Source organism: Necator americanus, chromosome I (assembly GCF_031761385.1).
Source record: "Necator americanus strain Aroian chromosome I, whole genome shotgun sequence".
NCBI classification, from domain to species: Eukaryota; Metazoa; Nematoda; class Chromadorea; order Rhabditida; family Ancylostomatidae; genus Necator; species Necator americanus.
This window is the reverse complement of record NC_087371.1, coordinates 32,565,776-32,582,256: the sequence shown is the minus strand read 5'-3', so window position 1 is coordinate 32,582,256 and position 16,481 is coordinate 32,565,776. Positions and strand designations below refer to the sequence as shown.

The 16,481-nt window shown below is 39.1% G+C and overlaps 1 protein-coding gene across 1 annotated transcript; it reads left to right on the top strand.

Moving 5' to 3' along the window:
• Nucleotides 1–806: 806 nt before the first annotated feature.
• RB195_007537 (uncharacterized protein) lies at nt 807–15,958 on the top strand (the record flags this gene model as incomplete). The annotated part of the gene is made up of 18 exons (XM_064181219.1): nt 807–872; nt 930–1,064; nt 2,095–2,166; nt 2,648–2,756; nt 4,757–4,863; nt 5,486–5,588; nt 5,768–5,883; nt 6,735–6,863; nt 8,332–8,403; nt 9,088–9,196; nt 9,609–9,727; nt 10,154–10,253; nt 10,852–10,973; nt 11,678–11,812; nt 13,498–13,563; nt 14,790–14,898; nt 15,785–15,876; nt 15,941–15,958. The coding sequence occupies 18 exons, from the start codon at nt 807–809 to the stop codon at nt 15,956–15,958; spliced, it is 1,779 nt and encodes a 592-aa protein (XP_064038026.1).
• Between the last annotated feature and the right edge of the window lie 523 nt (nt 15,959–16,481).

The following is a 16,481-nucleotide window of genomic DNA, read 5'->3' as shown; positions in this document are numbered from 1 at the left end:
ATGACGTCGTACTTGATCTTCTTGACTTGCATCATCAGATCTTCGATGGCCGCTTCCGATGCAAGCGTACGTGGGTTATAAGTACAGATCGTCATCCTAGTCCTTTTCCGTTTCGGTAGCCTATATTACTCCTGCAACGCCGTCCTTCCTGGCGCTACTGTACCAGGCTTTCTTCCGGAATCAGGATACTCGTTTCTCTTACTGTGACATGCAAAAAAATTTTAAAACCCATGGACAGGTTGCAAGCCTCTAATCCCATAAGCTTTTGAACATGTGGAGCTTATTTCCTGGAGGCGACTCCAAACCGCCTCCCTTGCAGTCACTTGATTGCAGGCTTTTGGCCGGACCGACGTGCAGAATACAAGGATGTCATTAGTCAGTCCAGGTTCAGCAGAAACAGGGAGTCCATCCCTTAAATCCACTCGCGTCTCTGGGCAAGCACAAGGTCGCTTTTGGTCCGCGATTAACACCCTATCCGTCACCGGCGCACGCGCCACGTAGCCTCGCGACTAACCGGCTGTGATCTCTCTAAGACGAAGGCGATAACGCCAAAATTTAACTGTTGAGAAAGAAGTATCTATATCAATTTGAGCCACAGTTCAAGAAAATCAGTAAAAACTACAGATATCAATTAACTCAACAGGGCAACTCTTTACACTCATGTGATTAGCGAAATGGAACATCGAAAAGTGCATTATTGGTGAAGTTACTGGTAACAAGCTTAACATCGGTAATAAAATGCACCATATAATGTTTCATCTCGGCAATTTGACATGTGAAAAGTTGTTGGGTGAACTTTATCACAGATGCTACTGACGCCTCTCATTCCTAAGATTTGTCGACAGTACTGTGATACTTCCGCTGTGAAAAGTGTAAACAATCAGGCAGTCATGTAAACATTTTCTACTATGTTATCGTACAAATTTTAGGACACTGGCATGAACATTGTTTTTCTTGTGGAGAAGGATCATCATTTTTACATTTCATGGTCGTTTGAGTTGTACAATGGCACCATTTTCCCTATGACATATGTGAAATCGGTCCAAGTTTACGAATACTCTAAGGTAATACTGTTTAGATAATAGGTTTGAAAAAAAAAACATGGGAAAGAACTAAAACTAGCAAAAAGTACATCTTTGATGGTTTTTTTTCACGAACTAAAAAGGACAACAATAGTATTAGGTTGAGTAGAAAGTTCTCGGACAATGTGGAAGTGAACTTGAGATCATAGAACTAAATTAGAACTAAGAATAGATCTTTAAAATTTCAAGGAGCTAACGAAAATGGACGCACGAGCTACCGTTTGATAGAGCATAAAAGGCTCTTCAAAGCACAGACTAACAAACAAACCGTACTAGTTCCTTTCCTGCCACCAAGCTGTGCGATTTCAAGCTGTCGCCACTCCACCTCCGCAACGCCATACTCTATATGTCTAGCCAAAAACACGCGAATATCGATAGACGTTTGAAGGAGGTTGATGAGGAGCACGCCCCCGCCAGAAGTACAGTCTGCAAGTGCCAGCCGAAGTTCGTATCGGGCGACTATTTCATCGAAGATTAAGCTCTGCATCTTGCAGTCTTGGCTTCCTCGGATTACCTCCTTTCTTCTTATCTCCAGCCTCATCTGAATGCTCAAGACTTCCGAACCCGCAACGACATCAAGAGACTCGAACAGTTTTTTAAAGACCAGTACCCTCACATTCCAGTACCCCACGACCCTCAGCATTCTCGAGCAAGGGCATCTGCAGTCTGCCTAAGCGTTGGCAAAAGACCACTGATGCCAATGAGGCATACTTCAAGAGATTCACACTTGTCGTTTAAAAATTGAAAAACAGATAAGAAAAATATTGTCGATTTGTCAGCGAACTTTCGACTCAACCTAATAGTTACTTTAAAAAAGCATGCAGGTACATCCGAATCCAGAATTCACAACGACCGCATATCCTCCACCATAAATATAGAGTGACATTATCAATAGAAATTCGCAGAATTTCAAGTGATAAACTTTCACTGAATTCATAGTTCGAATAGATCTGACGGATTTTTTTAAAGAAACCAATGTACGGTCATCTGTATGTTTACATTCAATTTTCAGTATGGGACAGAGAACTCGTATACCCAGCGATTGTTAAAAGAAACTACGGGGCCGGGTACTGTCCGCGCCGAGGTGAGTGCTTGAGCAAACCAGTAGAATTTAACGATCATATTTCTTGTGAGAATGGTGCTTCTTCTTTTTCTTCGCTTTCCTTCTTTTCCTCTTCGCTCCTCTTTCCTGTTTTCCTTTTCCTTATTTGCCATTGGGAAACTTCTTACCCTTTTCAACTTCAATTTTTCTAGTCCGATTTGCATTGTGTTGGAAATTTAAAGAACTTTCTCGTATCTTTGCAATCAGTTTGCTTCAAATGTTCTCTCTAGTGAACATAAGTCGATTTTTACTGAAGTTTTTTTTTTCTGGATACTTTGCCTCAAAGGAAGGTTACATTGGTAATTTCTTCTGAATAGTTTCTTTTGTGTATTATATTCACTGCAATTACTGCATAAAACTTGTCACCAATTCTCAGGGGTTGCTGGATTGCGAACGCCTGAGAAGATTCCAACTACGTTTTTTTTTAGTTTTCTCTTATCAATATCCTAATAGTTCTCTTCAGATTGATCTTTCGAAAGCTCTTTCTAATTTATGCGTGCTCTTTGTGTTAAATGTAAAATTTGAGGACAACTCAACTTGGCTTGATAGCACCAATGCAACGTGCAGTGACAGTAAGTTTCACGGTTCATGAGCTCTTACAGCTCTCTATGTTACTGCTAGACTCTCTCATTTAAAAAAAGGCATATAATTCGCATATAAGGACTTCGATATATCCACATGATACAGTGACATGCACGGCAGTACATGTGTAGAAATTGTGAAGGATAATGATGCAAATTAGTCTCAAAATCAATATTACCGATCGATTTAGATGTCGTCTAGATCAAAAGTAGATCGAAATTATTTGAAAGTAGTGTGATGTAGAGATTCCCGAAGGTTATATAGGGGAAACGATGGAGTTTACAAGCACTACCTTGATCACCTCATTGAATCTATCTACTCCGAAAAAAGTCGCACGAAACAACTTTGTCTGACCCCCTCTCCCCAACGATGCAAGTTATTACACGGTAGAACGCCCCAACTGGTACATGGTACAGCGTCCGCAGTTCTGCTAATATATTGAGTTGAGGAATAATTGGTGGTAGTTATTTTTTTCCTACGAACGCATATAGGAACAGAAGTAGTGCCAAACTGCTCAATATTATTCGGTGAAAAATTTCTTCCCTTCCACAAAACGGTTGGATTTTGAATTTTTCAACCCCATTGACTCTTGTTTTTCTTCTTCAGGCGATTGAAATGGACTGTAAAACAAACAAAGTAAAGTTTTTTCGACATCCTCTGATTTTCGCATTTAATGGAGATGTTCACGAAATGATTTTAAAAAAGTACTTATGAGATTGTGTACACATAAAAGAGCATCAAAAGGACCAGAAAAAAAAACTTTGATAAGGTTGAAAAGGAACGAGAGGAAGAGAAGAGGAAGTAAACAAAAAACAAGATTGAAAACAATATGAGATATTGAAAAACGTAATGGATCATGGTTGGAGAAGGTTGGGCGCGCGAGAAGAAAAAAACAACGAAAAATACCCTATTGTTAAATTTGCTACAGTTTTTTCTCTCAAAAACGATTTGAGAAAAACGAAGTTTTTTCTCAACAATCATCCAATGATCGACCGATCTGTGTTGCCTTTTTAAGGTCAAGATTTTCGTTTTTGAAGCGAGAAGAGCTACATTTGGTACTGGGTTGCAGTACTAGTCTATTTCCATACACAGCGCCAATTTGAGCATTAGTGATCCTATCGCCTCGATTAAATACAGAAAAGAAAAAGTGTCGAACATCTCCCTTTTTTCACATTTCATTTCATTGATAAAAAAAACAATTTTCAGTAATATTAAATAACTGAAACACTAGGTTCTTCTATGGAGAGGAATTTCCTATCGAATGGTAAATAAAGTCCTGTCAATACTTTTATTTTCATGCAAATATTCAAATCTGAAGAAAAAATGGCCATAGATTACTCCTCAGTCCAATAACCAAAATAACCCGCAATCGGGTTATCCGCGTTCCATCAGCCGCAATAAGTTGCGTCGTTCGGGAAAAACAAACACACAAGGCTGTTTCATACTCCTCTTTCTGAATCAATAATGGGATCGCGCTCACATTTGTGGAGTGACGATTCCAGCTGACTGTTCTCTCGAAACTTTTGGACTGATCGTGCAGAAAAAATCTTTGCGCTTAGAGGCATTACACCACGAATCTGAGGTGGTACGGATTTTAGGTGGAGTATTCGTATACGGGGTCGTAGATTATGGAGAGGTGGGTGATTCCGTCCATTTCTCCGTGTATTAGTGGAAACGGTCAACCCCGGAACGTTTTTTCTTACGACGTCCTCAATAGCAGCGCGGCACCCTTGCGCCGCCCCCCGCCTGCGATTCGTCCGGATGGGTTTTCGACGAATCGCAGGCGGGGCGGTGTTGGGCGGAGCGCAAACGTTGCGCGTTGCAGCATAAGCCGTCATAAGTAACAGCATTCCGGGATCGTCCGTTTCCACTGGTAGAGGTGAGATGGACAATCAGGATTCAACATTTCGAATACATCCGAAAAATTAAAATTTCAAATTTTAGTTTTTTTGACAAAACAGTCCAGAGAACAGCTAATGTTATTTTCCAGTGCCAGCGCCCGAAAATGTCCACCTGAGCTTTTTTCCTTTTGGTGTTGTTATACATTATGAATTACCAGTACTGGAATATCTGGAAGAGGAAGGAAAAGGTTGTGAGGTAAGACAATATCGATTTTAGAGAACGTTTAAAATGAAGGCAATGAAGAATACAGAATAGATGTTAAATTTGTGTCACGACCACAGATCTGAAGATCATTGGAGCAAATATGGTATTCCTATTAAATTGTTTCCTTGGGTACAGGCAATAGGCAGAGTTGCACTGACATATTGAGGAGGAGAGGAGGGCAAGGGTTCTGCGAGAGGCAGTAGCATCGCAGCAGTGGTGGTGTTGTAATTTGACGGGGACATAACACAAAAGGAGATCCGGAAGAAAAGAAATTATTCCAAAAAAACCAGTAACGGAAGGTGTGTGTGTGTGTGTGTCTGTGAATTTGTCTGTGTCTGTCTGTCTGATCGATCAAGTTTAATATCCTCTTGTATTGTCATCGATACGGCATCTTACGAAAACCCTCAGAATTATAGAAGAACATGTATAAAGATGTTTATATTATCTTTTATCTTTGCTATTTACTTCCTTTCACAATTATTTTTATATTTGCTGAAATATTTGCAACCTTCCACTTAATTAGTGTTAGGTAGCATAACAAGTCGCATAACATTCGCTAAAAATTGAAAATTAAAATAAGTGTTATACATATTTCCATAGTTCATTTATTAAGGTTCGTTTGTGTAAAACTCCAGAATGGAGAGAAGATGGTTGCATAAAAAAACGACTAGAAGAGGGAATTGCATCAGCCTCATTCACTGGTTTAGAAGTCAATGGTAAAAATCTAAGCTTATCTTTTCACTCTCCAACTGAAAATTTTGATTATAGTTTATTTATTATTTTTACTTTATTTTTTTTTTATTATTTTCATTTATTTATTTATTTTTATTATGAGAGGATAGCGTTTATTCACAAACTTTTCATTTGGTACAAGACTTCCAAAACAGTGTTTAAGCGACTAACTTCATCATAGCCGCATGTTTTACGCCGGAAACGTACGGGGGATCGTTGATTATGTTTACCACTCCAACACAATCCAGGGATGGAGCACCAGAAAAGGTTGTCGCATATGTGAGTGAACATATATTTTTGGTATCTTGATATGAAATTGTACTTGATATCCATATATGTACTGAGTAACTTTTGATATTTTTTCCCAGTCGATCGATAAGATGTCGCCTTCCCCAACGCTTCACAACTGCGGAAGATATTTGTAATTAAGAACGCTATTTGCGGTCTTTGTTCGCAAAACGTTCGTAAGGGACTACTCCGTTTTGCCTGCCGTGAAGAGTTCAGAATTCCCACTTCGTCTTTCATCTCTCTATCCTACTTCATTTGGCGCGATGCGATCAGGCATACTTTCGAAAACTGTTTAAAGCTCCTATTTGTTTGTGTCTATGTTAAAAAAAGGTTTGAATCCAGTTGTCACTGCCAAATGAATGACTATAGGGTGCTGAGAGCCCGGCTACTGTGAGATTAGCCTGCCAGAGTTCTTCGCAGACGCTTCGCTTGACGATTAGTGCGAACCATCTACGCCAGTAGATCAGTGGAGTTCGGAAATAGGAAAAAATCATTTCAAACAAGTTGCAGGGTGATGTACAAGATGCGAGAATTGTTTTGATTTGTACAGAAATTTTAGTTGCGAAAGATCTTCACGCACGGCACAGCGAATTACGTTCCGGCTACGGCGTTCGGACGAAAAAGTTTCAGACAGATCACCGAAAAAGGCAAGAGTTGAGCGTGCCTGTAATGCCCAAGAAAGGGCAACTACTACTTTGCCTCCTAAGAACTCACGTGCATTGAACTGTTTGTAGAACTGATCCGAATGCGTAACAACAAAGTGATGGGTCGTAAATGTTCCCCGATTTTTTGAAAAGGGAAGACTATGGAGAATTTTTATTTTTTCTCTTGCATGAATTTAGGACACTGGCGTCGACGCGCTCTTGGAAGTTCGTGAAGACCACGACGTCACTCTCTCGTGGAAATTTTCGGCATTTGGCCACTCTTCTATTCTACCTATACAGTCGGTTGATGTTTATATTTACGAAAAGGTTTGTTCCAGATGTATATACGAATGATATAATATAAAAAATTAAATCATGCTTTATAATAACGGGCTTATTCTGTCACGTGTATGTGTGTGTGTGTCACGAAATTCGAAAAAGTGTGTGCGACGGGTCCACCGGTGTCGGATTCGTGCGCCGTCGCCACATAGCTATAGAATGGGGAGGGACGGGTCCCACGGCATCGAGCTGGTGCGCCGGCGCTAGATAGCTATGAAAGGGTGTCCAACGGCGTGGGATCGGTGCGCAATACATGCTTAATGATGCGTGCTTCGTGAGCCATGTCGCAAAAGGTAAATGTATCCGTTTCATATACGTAGTCGCTGCACGCGTTGCTTTTCACCTCTGTGACTCCTCCGTCCACATGTTTCCTGCCTTAGGTTGGTAACATGCTTTCCACAGAAAGTGGAAGCACGAATGAAACCTGCTGCTTAAATAGTAGCCAACAGTTTACTGCGATGATTTCCTTTACGTTCACGTCATTTTATGTTAAACATCATTCTGTGATAGCTGTTGGGGAAAACAGGAAGAAAGCTCATACTTCGAGAAATACTTTCTAACTGTTCCTATATTATGTTGGTATCGAAAGAGTGAGTGGAACTGAAGTTTCAATATTTTCCAAGTGTGGAACTGACCCGTTTAGAAATAAAACTATGAAATCTTTCGCCTTTATTTACAGTTAAAAAAAAGAAGAAAACGTTGTTAGAAGAACAGAATCCTGATTTTAAAGAAAATGCCACTACCATTAATTTTTGATTAATTTCGATTAATTGATCAGTGAAGGCGAGCGAAAAGAACATGACAAAAAAGTCTGAAGTCGGGCTTTAGCCGGACATTCAGAGTGGTATATATGTATAACCCATTATGTTTTTTGAATCACAGTAGTAATAATGAACAAAATATTATTTCATATCACATGTTATAAAGAGAACTTTGGGTGAATGCAACGAAATATTTCACTCATTTCACTAATATCACACGACCAAACAATGAAAAACACACAAATATAGTCGTAAAAATGCTTTAAAAAATGCAAAAACGTTTCTGTAGCATTTTCTCAGAAGAAAAAGTGCAAGCTGAAAATAAGCTCTTGGAGTTATTTAGAATATAAAATGATCAGTTGTTTTTTCCCCTTGCTGCAATCGATTTCCATCAATTTAATCTCGGTTCTCACCTTCATCCTTCCAATCCGGAAGATTTGCAAATGTTGATGTTGTTGTTTGTATGTTTCGTTCCGCTAACCTTTTAAATGTTATTTATCTAAGCTGTAGGAATTCTTAAAATACCTAATTAATGTCCTAAAAACTCCCAATTTTTCAAAATTAAATTTCCTCACTAACACTCGGCCATTAAAAAGCTACAATTCGATTTGTGCTATTAGAAGTTTATGTTCGGTTTTCTGAACTAATAAAAACATAAATCCTTTTCAATAATAGGTCTGTAGTTGTTTATTTAGCTGTACTCCGCCACTGAGTTCACGCCGAAATTGTTGACGAGCCTTCAGTCGGAGACAGAATTCGTTATTGGGGTGAGTGGTAGCGTGATCAGATGGACTGGCCTACCAACACTGAAAAAAATAAAATAAATAAGTAAGCTATTGAATGGAAGTGCGAGTTGGTTCAACCAATGAGTTCATTGATTCAATCAATCAATCGTTTAAAGGAATCACCCCACGAATCTGACGTGATATGGATTTCCGATGGTCAAAGACTATACGGGATCGTAGATTGCAGGAACGAATTGGATCCAGCTCACTTCTTCCTGATCGCCGTAAAAAAAAACCGCCACGAAGTTGCGGCGGAGGCGCTATTTTCCATGAGTATGATTGGAGCGCACCAGCCTTGTGCACTTTCCGGGCTGTTTTTTTTACGGGAATTAGGAACAAATGGACGGAACCACCCTCTTCCCCACAATCTCTCTGCATAAGCATAACCCACCTAAAACCCGTACCACCCCAGATTCGTGGGGTTATCCCTTTAAACACCCATTCACTAACTCGTTAATGAAGGTATGGACAAATGAATGGTTCGGGTTCATTTATCCATCCAATGGATAAATAGATATAAATGGATAAATGGATGGATAAATGAACCCGTCCATCTCTAAATCAGAGTACATCATCTGTAGAGTAAAAACGCTGCAGGGTTCCCCTTACAATAGTTTATAAAATTTTTTTGAGATATTTTAATAAAGTTCCATTCTTCGACTTTAGCCAACTCCACCACTGACTTCCGATTCGGGATGTCGTTATTATTCAATAGTGGTGGAATTTTCTGCCGGATTGAAATCGTTCTGGAATACTAACGAAATTTGCTATGATTGTGGGTTTTCTATGTGGTTAGCATTATTCCAAATAGTTTTTTTCTTTACTTCCTATCAGTTTCTTAATATTTTTATCAAAGATTTTAAAGAGGAGAAGGACCTTCTTGCCATTCATTCAAATGAATTCTATGGCCCAAAAAAAAAATGCCATGAATTACAGTTATTCCGGTAAAAATCACATCAGCGAATGAAGAAAAGTAAATAATTGATCGATAGAATAAAAGTGCCAAGACCTCCATCTGTAGTAGTAATGTAATCTATAGGGCGGGATGAAATTAGGCTTGGATTTCATTTTATGCTCTTCGTTCCGGAATCCCGGGATCTAAATAATCACAAATAATACTACTATATAGAAATGGAGAAATTGCTTGGCAATACAAAATTATCAATAAAACACTCCAAGTATTTCAGTTCCTCCTCCAGTTGCACCCACAAACGTGACTGTAACGTTTGATTCGCCTTCTTCTGTCATTGTACAGTTCAAATCTGAACTTGTACATTGGATTGTACATGAACACAACGGCTGTGAGGTTAGAGAATCGAATTTTCTGCGTGTATTACAGCATAATGGCTTCGAAATATAATGAAATATGATAATAATGAATAATAATAAATAAAACATATGAAATAAATATGAAATAACTGTGTATAGTAGAGTCAAAACCGACGTGAAACACGGTGCAATTGCGTAGACGGTTGCGCCGGAAGCGCTGCGGCGGAGCGTGGCGGTTAGGATCGAGTGAGGACCTTTGCTATCATCGTTCATTGCTGCAGTTTCGCGATAGTCCCACCACGATTCCATATCGCTCTCTCCATTCGCGGCCGTTTCGAGCGCAACCGCCTACGCAACTACAGCGTGGTTCTTATCGTTTTCAACCGACTATATCGGGCATAATTCACTGGAATGAAAACGGATTTCTTGAAACAAGAGAAATGAATCCAAGTTTTTTTTCCAGGTACACGTGTGTAAGTCACCAAGATTCACAACAAAATGCATGAAAAGGTGGTTAAGTACTGAAAAAACCTCCGCTTCTTTTAGCAACTTGGATTACGACAGTAGGTGTTTCAGTGCTTATTTATAATGCTTATTTTCAAACTCTACCGTATGTACATACATCAAAAACACTATGAAAAAAAAACTGTTGCTGAATGAAGTATCAATATTCAAGACCTGTTAATAAAAATAAGTTCACATTGGACATGACACTAATAAGTCCTAGCGCTTCCGCAGAAGAATCGCACAAATTGAAAGTAAGCCAACCTTCATGATGAACTCTATTATTACTGTGAGCATAGGAGTAAAAGTACAATTTCCTTCGCCGCAACTTATGTTTGACTGAGCGACCGTGACGCGTCCGCAGAAATTCACTGCTTAGCACGCAGCTCAGCCTTGAACATCAACTAAACGGATAAGTGACATGCAAAAAGATGATACAGTTACAATGCGTCACGAATCTCAGAGAAAAATTTGGTGCGGTCACCACCAAATTTTAAATTTTCATAAAATTTTAATTTTCATAACTCACCTCTTCATAAATTTTGATATATACTTGAGTTTGTCTGTAAACTCTAGCGGCATTGATCTAATCGATAAAAAGTATCTTTTGATCGTGATAATAATGTAATATGGTCGAAGAAATTCCTCTTTTTGCAGCACGGTATTATGTGAGCGTTTTTTGCTTCACACGAATTATACGCACCGAACATACTCCATGGATTATGTTCGAAACTCCGAAACAAAAGGAATTTTGGATACCAAGAAAATACGACAGATATGTAGGTGCTTATACCTAAAAATGACTTTGAAAAGTGCCTTTGAATCCTGATTATCCATCTCACCTCTATCAACAAAACGGACGATCCCAGAATGCTGTTACTTATGACGGCTCGTGTTGCAATGCGCAAGCGTTGCGCCCGCCCCCGCCTGCGATTCGTCTGAATGGGGTTTCGACGAATCGCAGGCGGGGGGCGGGGCGCAAATGTTTCACAGAGGAATTTATTAATAGAATGGGATTTATTAATAGAGGTGCTAGGGACTTAGGGTTTGTGATACCCTATTTGAACAGACCGAGACTGTGGTTCCGTGGAATTCTTCATTCTACAGTAGACAGAGAAAGGTGCAGATAAAAGTGGACGAAATAATGAGTGGACAGAGCGTTCTCTGCCGCACTTGTGGACGGTACAAGTTCCTAGACTACCAAATAACCGTAACAGTGAAGAACATTTTATATCATGCCCCTTTACGATCATCGATATCGATGATACGTTGTGTACTTAATTTACTTCACATAACTTTTATTTCGAACAAAAAGAACTCACAGAGATAATTTGTATTGTTCCTCACCAATAGTACAATCTGAACTGAAAACCTCATACATCCTTCATCACGATTCTCGTTGAAAGACTCTTTCAATCATCCACAAGGGAATTTTCAGTTTTCAATGATTTTTGATTTTCTGTGATCATAGTTAAATGTTTAGGATAGTGGTATAGATGTGTTTGTAAATGTCGTGGAGGGAATAACTTGGCATATCTCGTGGACGTTAACATTCACGAATCGCTCCACATTTCCTGCATCTCATGTTAATATGGTTGAAGTACGTGTGTATAAAAAGGTAATTTTAAACTACTAAATATAGAAATAGATATATACATTAATAAATTGAAAGATCGATCGGAAAGGAACCGAAAATATGCAATAATACAGGCTTAGGGACGTTTTTAAGCCGAACTAATCGATACACAGGAAATAGGGGAAAATGTAGCCGAGGTGGGGGCAAGGGGATACCCAGTGGCGCCTATATTTCTTGACGCTCTAACTTAATTTTTTATCTTAGCAACTTTTGCTTACATGTCATGGATCCTCTAAGACTAATACTTAGGTCTTAGGGCACCGATTGATTTATTTATTTACTTCGAGAAATAAGGGACCTTCACTGAGTGTCCCACTCTCCCTCACCAACTACATTTTATCCTAGGAAATATCCATTAACACCTGCCAACTATGGACCTGAAAAAAAGAAACATTCTGACAAGACATACCCACGTTGATCACAAGCATCTCAGAGATTCGCACCCGTCATCGCTAGTACAGTCTCCAGCGCAGTCCCGATCCTTTAACGTCCGATCAGGATGCGATCATGTACCAGTAAACCAGAGCAGCATGCTGTACCTATCAAATCGCCGCACTGACGTGCTTACGCTTTCCGACTCTGTTTTTACGTATGAGAACTAATGCTCGGAATTCACCGCCAGGAGAGGATCGACGCAAAATTCCATCAGCACTCGGTAAAACACACGTCCGTCCGCGCAAACACAAGTCATAAGACCTTTAATATTTGGTTTGAGATAATCGAGTGCAAATAGAAGGAATAGGAGGAATAGAAGGTCACTGTACTCGTTACTTTCTGGCGAATTGTTCTTCGTTCTGCTATTTATGAGCAACTGTAAGCTCGCCCTTTTGTGATTGTCGTTAAAGGCATCACCCGACGAATCTGGCCTGGTGCGGATTTCAGGTGGAGAGTTCCTACACGAGGTCGTCGATTATGGAGTGGAGGGTGATTAGGTCCTTTCCTTCCTAACTGCCGTAAAAAAAAAACGGTCCGGAAGATACGGCGGATGCACAAGGCTGGCGTGCTCCAACCGAACTCGTTGTAGAAAATAGCGCGCCGGAACGCTCGAAGTCGGATCTTCCGGGCCGTTTTTTACGGCAATTAGGAAAAAATGGAAGGGATCATCCCCCCTCCATAATCTACGACTCCGTATAGGCATAACCCACCTGAAACCCGCACACCCCCGCATTCGTGGAGTGATGCCTTTAAGTCGTTGCCCTTCAGTCAGTATCCATCAATTGAATGCGCATGCGTTTGTTTTACCGGCGCTAATGGAACTCTACGGGCAGCCAAAGCTGCGCGAATATTTGAGATGAAGAACTCTACGAAAACCCTTTGAAAATTTCCTGAAGATTATTTTTGTAATATCTACTGATTCTACCAGGATTCTCTTATTCTTCCAACATTTAGAATTAATCGATAATTAATGTGTAGAATATATACTGTATACTTATACGTCAACGGTATAACTACTTCAGCAATAAAAAATATAACTCAGAAATCCTCTTCATATCTACTGGACTTTCCGAGCACAGCACTTTTAGACTCTAAAAATAACGTTCTATTCATGATTGGTCTTTTTTTTTTTGAAAACTATTCCACTTGGATTTATTCTTTCTAAACTTTTTCGTGGACATTGAATTCCCAAAAAAAAAAACACTAATAACTTGGCGAATACTTCTATTCAGCCTTATAATGTCGACAATTCCTTTATGGCAATTGCAGATGGTTCAAGTGATGGGATTGTACTTGGTGTAAGTATTTAAATGAACATTTATCATCTAATATAGCAACGTACTATGAAACACACGAACTAATAACTGACAACTGCGGTTGTGGATCTATAAAAACAATACCAAATACAATATCATCGCTTTTCCAGCCAAGACCACAACTCGATAATAATCATGGGGCACCCGATATTCCAGTAACAAGAGTCCCATACCCATTGAAGTCGTTAAAGGCATCATCCCACGAATCCGAGGTGATACGGATTTCAGGTGGAGTATTCGTATACGGGATTGTAGATTAAGGAAAGAGAGGTGATTCCTTCCATTTCTTTCTAATTGCCGTAAAAAAACGGCCCGAAAGATACGGCTTCGAGCGTTCCGGGGCGCTATTTTCTACAACGAGTTCGATTGGAGCGCGCCAGTCGTGTGCACACCGCGCATCTTCAGGGCCGTTTTTTTTTTTAACCGCAGTTAGCAAGAAATGGACGGAATTACCCACCTGTCCATAATCTACGATCCCTAAACACGAAAAAACGGGTGATGCTTCTAAACACGCGCCGATAAAAAATTTCCTGTGGCGACAGTTCGACTTCCTGTCTTGCAAACTTGTCGATAGTCAATTTAGCAACAATCTTGGCTGTTGCTAAATTGACTATCTACAAATTTTCCTTGTATTCGCAGATTTTCAAGAAGAAAAAACTTGCTTCCTCGTACTAAAAGAATTTTATTAATGTGAATTCGCTGTTGTCGGCAACGATGAGGAGCGCCGTTAGTCGGATCGAAATGACCTCGGTGCAATTCCGTAAGAGGCTGCGCTCTCGTAGCGGTGCGGTGGGGCACAGCGGTTAAGATCGAGAGTGGACCACTGCTGGCCTTCTATCTATCTCTCCAGCCGTATCCAACAGAATAAAAATCAAAATTGTTAACATAATTAAAAATCAACGATGGGTTGTGTAATATAATAGACTATTCTAGAAGCATCTAGATGCTTGGATAGAGCTCCCGTCACCTTTTAATTCTCCTACAAACGAGGAAATTTCCTTTGATGAAACTAATCTCAGTTTACAACGTTTTTTTTTTCAAAGACAAAACAGATATTTGAAGTAACCCGACCTTAAAATCAACTATAACTATAATTTACTATAACGTCTCCGTTTTAGCTCTGGTAGACGACTTGCTAAAATTTTTCAAAGTGGTTTAACCAGATAGGTCAGATAATCCCTGCCGTTCTATTAATTTAACTATTCCAGACTTCTCCAATGTTTACCTTTGACAGTGACTGCTACATTTATTCATTGAATGTTAAGTTCAAAGATGCTACAAATATACTTCATAGCTCTGAGGAAGACTGCTACAACAGTAAGATTTTGCTTGATCTAATCTAGTAGTTCACATCAAAACCCTTGAAGAGGTTCCGCAAACGTTTCGAAATTCTTTCGAATCAAAAGGTCTTTTATTGTTTCCTTTAAAATTTTATTACAGCAACATTACCGAGTTTTCCATAGATTACTAATGAAAATACCGTTCCTAAACTGCAACCTCGTACATTTCGTTCATATCAGTAAATATTTAGTAAAACTCTGAGTAAACTAGAAAAATAGATTTCAAGAAGACGAACTTCATCGCAAAAGGAATTGTGGCCTTTAGACAAACAAAGTTAGAAAGAAATTGAGAAAAAAAAACTTTAAAAACAAGCAAATACTCAACGTATACGACGGAAAACACACTTGAAAATTAGTCCAGCGCGAATTTGCAGCTGTTCTTCGATGATTTCTAGGAAAAGCTTTCCTGGAGCCGCTATTCCTTAATCACTGTGCTTAAAAGTTTTTATTCCGCAGTATATCCGTATTATAATAAGTAGTACTCCGCAGTAGTTGTACCTTGCTAGCTGCTAGCCTCAATATCTTACTGTGGAGGGGACGCTCCTCCCCCCTCCCCAAGAAAAAAAAAGAATAAAAAAAAATGCAATTAATGGATGGAAAATGAAAACGGACTACATATTGTGATAATTATGTTGAAAGAGCGTTTACTACTTTAATTACTACTTACTTACTAATTTACCAGTGTAGAAAGATTTTATTTATTTATTTTTACGTTATTATTTTTGCGTTTTTATTTTTACGCGCTCTTACGTAGGATTCAACGAAGACACTGGTCTAAAAGGACTGTTAATATTCTCACAATCGCTCTTACCGTCTTCCTAAGACATGCTCACGTTTTTCGACATAATCAGCCTACATTTCAGAATTTTCCACAGGATTCTATGTTTTCTACGCAATTTTAACAATTATAGCCATAGAAATAGTAGTTGCTGCTTTCTGTTTTGTGAATAGAAGAGTAAGCTTATTTGGTTTTATTACTATTTTTTTATTCAGTGCTAGTGATTCAAATGAATTTTCAGTGGAATACAACAAGATAAAGCCACAGTAAATGCCTAAAGCATGACAATCCAATCGATTTCTTCAATTTTTTTGCTCAAAAACAATAGTCCACGTAGTTTAATTCGTTTCATTTTTACTAATTATCTCGATTTTCTATTAATTAATGTGTCCTTTGTTAAGTTCACCTCTGTTAGTTATAAATAAATAGTTGATATTTGTATCCGAAGCAAGCAAGTTGTATAAAATCAATATAATATAATAATCAATATAAAAATATCATGTTATACAATAACGGGCTTAGTCTTACAGTTGTAGTCTTGACACATCACTCGGACTGCAAGAGGAGACCTTTGTTTCCAGCACGTTTTTTCTAGTACACTATAAGCACTACAAGTCAACAGGTTCGTGATAAGACCCTCGTGATGAAAGACGAGGTATTTAGAAGTCAGAGAGTCTGCTTAAGAGGTTTGAGATTGAGAAAGAATTCAAAATTCGGAATTCGTTCCCCGTCCCTTTGCATTCCCGAAGGTGTGTAGCGATTTCTCTGAATAACTTCCATCT